Genomic DNA, 8,694 nt, shown 5'->3' on the forward strand with positions numbered 1-8,694 from the left:
GAACAATAGTTTACCCAAGATTCGTCGAAGAATCATCAATAATCGTTGTCCAATAAGAGATAAAAGAATCGAGTATTTCACATTCTTCATCGAGGAAGATTAATAAGGGATTGCATTAAGAGGTGGTATTGTTCCGTAGCATCAAGAATGCGAATGCGAGCGCCACACGTGCGGCGAAAGATGCGAAAAATGCTGTCCCATGTACAATCAAATTCCGTGGAAACCTGGCACAGCTGCGAAGGGCTTTCACTGTGAGAAATGCAACTGCAATGGACATGCAACCTCGTGCAGATATGATCAGGATGTGGCCGATGGAAGAATGTCCATGGACATTCGTGGGAAATTTCGTGGCGGTGGCGTCTGCATTAATTGCACAGTAAGCCCGAATTTCTCGAGTGACGTATTACGCGATTTATCCGTGGAATTTTCGTTCAGGGGGAGGAGGGGGATTGTTCGAGAAGAATAAAACGCGCGAATTACTTTCTGAAATATTTTTCGAATACTTATTTAATCTGTCGTACGATTAATAAAAATATGAACGTAGATCGCGTATATTTATTATTTTTCGTCCGTGCGAATAAATTTTGCATCTTTTGTTTTTCATTTTATTATTTTTGTATTTCTTTGAACGAAATTAAATGAAATGTTAATTCTGTATTCTTTGAACTAAATTCCTTCCATTCCTGTGTAATTTCTGTGTTGTTGAATTGGCATGTACACTCTGCTTCGTTGGATACAATGGAATCTTTATATTAAGTCAAATCCAATAAAACTTTCTACTCGAAAGTTTCGTTTTTCTTAATTATTTTTTTCATTAATTCTTTTCTATTGGAAAAAATTCATTCTACTCAATTCGGTTAATGTACAGATTCCATTGTATGTCTCTAATACTCAGATTTCAAAGTAACATTTTAAAGTATCGTTTTAAGTAATTAAAATTTCGTTAATTTTATTAACATTCGTTGGGTAAAATGATGTGTTCCAGGAGCACACGGATGGAATCAATTGCGAGAAGTGTCGAGTTGGTTACTACAGGCCAAACGGGGTTACCCCTGATGCACCTGAACCGTGCTTGCCCTGCGACTGCAACGAGCACGGTAGCACGGGTTACTGCACCCCGGATGATTCCTATACACATATGGGAAAGGTATGCACATGTAATTATATCGTCTCAAGATTCTTTTTGAATAAAATATTTAATTAAAATCGACGAAATTACAACATATTTTAACTCAATAAACTTTTACTCTTCTAAAGATATAGAAAAAAGGCCTCAAGATGTTCAGATCTTCTTCGAATAAAATACTCAACTAGATTCCACGTCTTTTTTTATAAATTCTCCGTAACCTCCAACATTACAACTTCAAAATTACAGTATATTTTATAATTCAGTATTGGCCAACGAATTTTTATTCTTCAGATCCTTTTTGAATAAGATACTCAACTAGATTCCACATTCTTTTTTATAAATTCCAACATTGTAACTTCAAAATTGAAATTACAAAATATTTTGTAACTTAATATTGGTCAACGAACTTTTATTCTTCAGATCCTTTTTGAATAAGATACTCAACTAGATTCCACATTCTTTTTTATAAATTCCAACATTGTAACTTCAAAATTGAAATTACAATATATTTTATAACTCAATATTGGCCAACGAACTTTTATTCTTCAGATCCTTTTTGAATAAACTTTTGAATAAACTTAACTAGATTCCACGTTCTTTTTTATAAATTCCAACATTGAAATTTCAAAATTGAAATTCCAATATATTTTATAACTCAATATTGGCCAACGAACTTTTATTCTTCAGATCCTTTTTGAATAAGCTTTTGAATAAACTTAACTAGATTCCACGTTCTTTTTTATAAATTCCAACATTGAAATTTCAAAATTGAAATTCCAATATATTTTATAACTCAATATTGTCCAACGAACTTTTATTCTTCAGATCCTTTTTGAATAAAATACTTAACTAGATTCCACAGGTTCTTTTTTATAAATTCCAATTTCAAAATTGAAATTACAGTATATATTTTATAACTGTTGGTCAACGAACTTTTATTCTTCTAAAGATATAGAAAATGGCCTTTTTCGCATCCAACAATCACACTAAACTATATGCATAAATCGGTATTGATCTTTTTACCATTCGCGAGTTTAAACACCGATCGTGTTCCAGGTAGCAGGCGCTTGCGATTGCAAACCGGGTTACTCGGGGTACAAGTGCGACCAGTGCGCTGCCGGTTACCGTCAATTTCCCGATTGCATGCCCTGTCCATGCGATTCCCGCGGGATCCTCCCGTCCCACGATTGCGAAGGAGATTGTCTATGCAAAGCGAACGTCGCCGGCGAGTTCTGCGACCAGTGCAAACCGGGACATTTCGCGCTCACCAAGGAGAACCTCGACGGATGCCTTCCGTGTTACTGTTTCGGGATCACCGATCGCTGTTCCATAGCTAGACTGTCCTACTCTGCGGTAGGTTTGTTTGAAAAATTATTCCACGATATCTATCTCGATCCTCGAATCAAGAAACGGCACCGATTACGACTTTTCATCGATATCCCAGAGTGTAATTAAATATCAATTACATCGTTGGGAACGTGGGTCGAAAGTGGATCGATCTGGCTTGGTTGAAATTTATACTGTAGAAGTTCGAAGCGATCGAGAGAAGTGAAAAGGTCATGGCTTTGCAAGAAGTGTAAAAGTATGGAGAAGGAGAATGGAAAGTAACGGGGATATCGAAGTATTTAAGAAAAATGCGTGTTTCGAGAACATGCTTAACGAGAAACTTACGACTGACAACCGTAGAATGATCGTTGACCATAAAAGGAACGGAAACTAAACGAGCACTTTAAGAAAAGTATTGGAGAGAAATACGCAATGTGTAATATATATTTCATTTACGTTGCATTGGTGAAAGTAATTAAAATTGCCACGTCTCGAATCGATGATCCCTTTGGGTTTGAACACCCAAGTCTTGCCATGCCGTGGACCCGCCACGATTCACGTTTCAACGTGAGATGGATGAATGGACAATATCTGCATTTATCTACTCACGAGTAAACGACGAGTGGCCAATTACTTTGTCGCATGACAACTTTCCCGAGTTGCATGTTGTACATCGAGTATCAACGTAATAACACGTTGTTATCGTTTTAACGCGAAAGAGGGAAAATTAAATAGGGGAAATTAAATCCGTAAAGGAGCAGTAAGAGTAGTTGTAAATTGTATTTCGCGTTTCGAAACGAACTGTTAATTTATTTCCTTTCAAGTTATATTATTATTATCATTAATTATTTGATATTTCAAATTTTCAAAAAATTGTTCACCTTTAAAAACGTTTGGTTCGGATGATCCATTCTCGTCGATTACTTTCAGATATCTTCGATGGAGAATTGGCTGGTGACCGACATGAACGCAACCCGCGCGATTGTTCCTATTTTGGACACGGATAACGGGTGGCTCACGATCGCGGCGTTCGACGTCGAATACGATAGCCCGTTCTGGTTAGCCCCGCAAATTTATTGCGGTAATCGAATCTCGGCTTACGGCAGCAATCTTACTTATTCCGTCAGCTGGGTCGTTATGCGCGGTGACACCAGTGGAAAACCTACCACGGGACCCAACGTTATTCTTGTCGTAAATATATATTTTTAATATGATATACGATAAATAATTTCGACGATTAAATAAATAACCATTAACACGATTTATTACTCGAATAAAAATTATTCTTAATAAATGAATGATAATTGAAATAAGACGCTTGAAAAGTATACTTGACTATCCTATGTATATATATATATTTATATATATTTCTTCTTGTATCCTTTTAGATCTTTAGTTTGCCCTGAAAGGATTAGATTACATTACATTATTTTTTCTTTCCTTTTCGTTTCTTTTCTCTCTTCTTATTAATCTCCCCGTCTCGTTTCCTTACAGGGTAATAATGGGATGCGAATAGCTTACGGCGAGGAACAATATAATGGGCAGGAAGCAGAGATCATGGTGCCTCTACGCGAAAATGGCTGGTATCACGTACGCGGCGAGATTCAAGATATACCTACCAGGCTGAGAAGAACCGAATTTCGCGGAGATTCCGTTAGCAGAGTACAAATGATGAACGTTCTCATGGATTTAAAGTATCTTTTGATAAGAGCGCAATATCATTCCGAGCAGATCGAGGGAAGGTACGTAAAAACGTTGAGTGGATAAAAAAAGATAGAAGTAAAAGTCGCGCTATTCCCATTATACGTAAACAAGTTTTTGTGTACACATAGAGGAGAAGTTCTTCTGCGAATGTTTTCAAGGTTGAATATGTTTATATCGTTTCAGTTTACAGTCAGCAGTCCTATCGACCGGAGAGGTTTCGTCCGATGGCGAGAATAACAATTTGGTCGAGAATTGCGAATGTCCTCAAGGATATATCGGCTTGTCTTGTGAAAATTGTGCGTGGGGTTACGTGAAATTAATAAAAAACGGGTCAGATTATCAGGATCATCACGTGTGCGTAAAATGCGATTGCAATGGGCACGCGAGTACCTGTGATCTTGTTCTCGGAGAATGCACAGTGAGTACTTTTATATTTATTCTTCAAATTATTAAATTAGATATCTTTTTCAATAATCGCGCGTTTTATTTTATAAAACAATTATTTAATATCGCGAAGAAAGACGCGAAATCGTGGAAAAAATATCGTTTCGAATGAAAATTGTATTTCGTTCGTGGCCATGTGCTAAGCATATGCAATAGACAAGGAGAGAAAGTAATGAGAAAAGGATAGAGATAGGGTAAAAATATTGAAATCAGCGCCATCTTCAGTGTGCCGCAAATGAAACCCAGTGGGCAAGGACAGAAAATGGAAAGAAAAGGATAGAGATAGGGTAGGAATTGACCGTTAACGCCATCTTTCGAGCGTTGAAGATATCTCTTTCGACCATATCTTTCGAAAACATTCGAAAGATGGCACCAATGTTCGATTCTTAGTCTACCTTATCTTGCCTCTAAATGGCAATGTAATACCTACGATATTCGAGAGATGGCGCTAACGATCAATTCCAACCCTATCTCTATCCTTTTCTTTCTATTTTCTGTCCTTGTCCACTGAGTTTCATTTGAGGCACACTGAAGATGGCGTTGATTTCAATATTTTTACCCTATCTCTGTCCTTCTCCAACTAATTGTTATCCTTGCCTATACTTGCTTTTTAATTTTAAAACGCTAAAATTTATGCGTTCAAGAGACGGTTTCGATAATTTATTAATTTCATCGTTTTCTTCGCCTAACTTTTCGATTAAAGATCTTAAGAGAGTCCATCGATGTTTCTTTTTCAATCGACAAAGTGTTCGAACTTAAAATCAATCTTATTTTTATTCGATAGACCTGCGAGCACAACACCGTGGGCCCGAAATGCGATCGCTGCGCGCCCGGTTTTTACGGTATCGCTCTGAAAGGCACACCAAACGATTGCAAAAAATGCGGCTGCCCACTTTTGATCGAGAGCAACAATTTTAGTCCAAACTGTCAACTCGATGATCCCACCGACATAGACAGCGGATACGTGTGCACGCAATGTCCGAACGGTTACACCGGCGATCATTGCGAAAGGTAAACTCCCGCGTAACAGAATAAATAAATTGCAATTAAATATTTTCATATTTTCACACGGTCAAAAATTAATTATCTAATAATCGATAAAATAGGAAAATTCCTTCCGAGATACTTCCGAGAAAAGATGAAAATAATTTCTAAAATTAAATAACGATATTATCGATATCGATGAAAACTTAAATTGAATTTTATCTGGAAAGCTGTGACGTAGGATTCTTTGGAAATCCTTTGATACCCGGTGGCACGTGCGAACCCTGTTTCTGCGGCGGCGGCCCCTGCGATCAGGAAACCGGACGCTGCTTGGAGTGTCGTGGTAACACGGAAGGCTGGAAATGCGACAAATGTAAACCAGCTCATTACGGAAATCCCTTGGAACAGAGCTGTTTGCGTGAGTATCGTCGATTACTTCTGGTTCGTTATTTCATCGACACCAGCACGCGATATCGTGGATATCGAAGCTGATCCTTGAACATTTCGATCGCTAAATCTGCAATATTTCATGCAAATTACGCCATCCGTATATTTAATAAAGAGGAGTTGCGGTTTAAACAATCTTCCCAATTAGAAAAAAAAACGGATCCTTTAAGTCGGCGATAAGCTAATGACGAAGCCAGATACAGAAACATAAGAATTTCCAATTTCAAAATACATATTTCATCATTAACAGTGCGTATACACCACAAATTTTACACCCGTATCTCGCCTGCATACGCGTCAAATGCTAAATTATCCGTTAACGGATCGTTTGTACATATATTTTGCATATTTCAAGATACACTTGCAAACATCTTAATTATCGTTTCGATTAGAAAAAAACTCGACGATCTTACGGAAGAAGATGAAACAAGTATCACCTTAAAATAACCATCTTTTTCGAAACGAAAAGGATGGTCCACCTTTTAAGAAAATATATAATTAATCTTAAAATTCTTCGATTTCCCCCCTTTCTTTCTTCGATCCAACATCGATCTAAACGCGGGAAAATCCGGTTGCAGCGTGCAACTGCGATCCCGGGGGCAGCGATTCCCTCGAATGCGACGAGAAGAGCGGCCAGTGTCCCTGCAAGCCTTTGTTCGAGGGTCGTGACTGTTCCTCCTGCGTCGAGGGTTACGGGAACGTGACCGCAGGTTGCCGGGAATGCGACTGCGACGTGGGTGCCCTCGACGAGATCTGCGATCCCGTAACAGGCGAGTGCAGGTGCGCGGATGGCGTCCTTGGCTTCCGCTGCGACCATTGCCACCTCGACCATTATGGATTATCCGCGGATGGCTGCAAAGGTAAGTACCGCTTTCTTCTTCCTCTTTCATCTCAAATACGTCGCGATTATTTTTTTCTTTCGAGAGAGAAACGGAGACACGATCGATCGATTTTAAATTTCCTCGACGCCACGCAAAAATCGCGTAACACGGAAAGAGCATCGTCTTGCTTCAACCGCGTTACGTTTATCTCCGAGTTGGCTCAAGTGCGACGAGCCACTTATCCGGATGGACAGAGTCGAGAGGATGCCGCGCTCACAGAGATTCACAAGTGGCGAGCTATCCTCGCCGATTCTCACCGTGCAGCTCGATCTACGATCGCGTATCATTTCTAAAGAATTTTTCTTTAGAAGAGAAACGAAAATTTTCGAGATATCAATTGTATCTCTTAACCGTTTCGCTACGCGCGATTTCTCCGCCGCGAAAAAATGTGCACACTCGAGAAAGATCGTCGGTGGCCCTCGGTGCTTTGACTTGTTTATTGGAAAAAAAATTTTTCCTCAAAAGGAGGAGTATTTATAACTTCTCTTTATAACTAAACACAACTTTAATTAATTATTTTGGAATCAAATATGGAATATAATAATTGTTAACCCTTTGCTCTCCAACGGTGACTCTCTGGCACCATTGGGATTGTTGCGACAATTTTATGTTTGATTCTTTTAGAATATCGCTTCATAAATAGGTTCCTAAGTCCTATATAATCTTATAAAGTGTAATCTTATCTTATGAAGAATTATCTTATAGTAATCTTATGAGGCCACCGAACGCATGAAATGCGCAGGTCTGGGGTTGCTGGTTCGAAACAGATCTGGAGTGCAAAGGGTTAATAATGGTGAGAAACAAATGATGAAAGAAAGATACTCGACGTATAACTCGAATCGCTCGTCGTGTGTATAATAGACGGCATCTTAGAGCTATTGCATAGTCGTAGGCGTAGTATTACGTACGTCAGTGGCATTTTACGTGGAGAGCGAGTACAGTCGAAGTAACGATTAATATCGATTCGTGTATTTGATCGAAACACGATGCGCGCATTTCGTTGTGATCGCACCCTTAGATGTTGGTAGCTCGACCGTGGAAGATTGGGCCGGCTACGATCCCATAAATCGTAATCATTCGGCGAAAGATTCGCGCTTCCCTTTGCTCGTGATCCAACCGTGGATCGTGATCCAGTTGCGTAATCCACTCGCGAGATCCCGTTAACTCGAAAGATCGATCGATCCACCCATCGCGACCACGAGATCGATGTAGTCGAGCTCGTCTCGTTTTCCCTCTCTTTCTCTTTCTCATTTCATTTTCCAACCATCGTCCGCTGGACAATCGAGATATTATCATTCAACGAATTTCGAAAAATTGATCGACAAAAATCGTTAGAGATTTTATTAGAATTAAATTTTAAACTTCATTCAGGTTAAAATATATATATATATATTCTCTCCTCTCGATGAAAAAAAAAAAGAAAAAAGGGAATTTATCGTTTTCGCGATCTCGCAACTTATCCTCGGCAAGAAACCCCGACAAGAAATCGAATCCTTATTTACGATTAGTCGAAACGCCAAGGCACACCGTATCTCTCAACAGCGTCCAGATACCAGCGGGGACAGATATCGTAAGATACACCGTACACGAGCCACTCCACTCTTCTACTTGTCCGCCAGACGTTAATTATCTTCCTACCATACCCGATACGACAAACCAAACGTTCCTCTTTTCTACGCACGCGTGAATCACCCTTTATATTTCCATACACACACACACATATATATATATATATATATATATATTTTGGACAGCTCAGCAGGAGGGGGAGGGGCGTGA

The 8,694-nt window shown here is 39.1% G+C and overlaps 1 protein-coding gene across 1 annotated transcript in view; it reads left to right on the forward strand.

The window, feature by feature from the left end:
• Positions 1 to 8,694, forward strand: part of LOC102677316 (laminin subunit alpha-1) — a 155,899-nt gene that overhangs the window by 58,561 nt on the left and 88,644 nt on the right. The window contains exons 5-12 of the mRNA XM_031512032.1: positions 986 to 1,147; positions 2,186 to 2,482; positions 3,386 to 3,646; positions 3,950 to 4,197; positions 4,343 to 4,577; positions 5,388 to 5,614; positions 5,818 to 6,005; positions 6,613 to 6,894. Of these exons, the coding sequence (XP_031367892.1) occupies positions 986 to 1,147; positions 2,186 to 2,482; positions 3,386 to 3,646; positions 3,950 to 4,197; positions 4,343 to 4,577; positions 5,388 to 5,614; positions 5,818 to 6,005; positions 6,613 to 6,894 (1,900 nt within the window). The remainder of the gene's footprint in view (positions 1 to 985; positions 1,148 to 2,185; positions 2,483 to 3,385; positions 3,647 to 3,949; positions 4,198 to 4,342; positions 4,578 to 5,387; positions 5,615 to 5,817; positions 6,006 to 6,612; positions 6,895 to 8,694) is intronic.

Source organism: Apis dorsata, unplaced genomic scaffold (assembly GCF_000469605.1).
Source record: "Apis dorsata unplaced genomic scaffold, Apis dorsata 1.3 scaffold_32, whole genome shotgun sequence".
NCBI classification, from domain to species: Eukaryota; Metazoa; Arthropoda; class Insecta; order Hymenoptera; family Apidae; genus Apis; species Apis dorsata.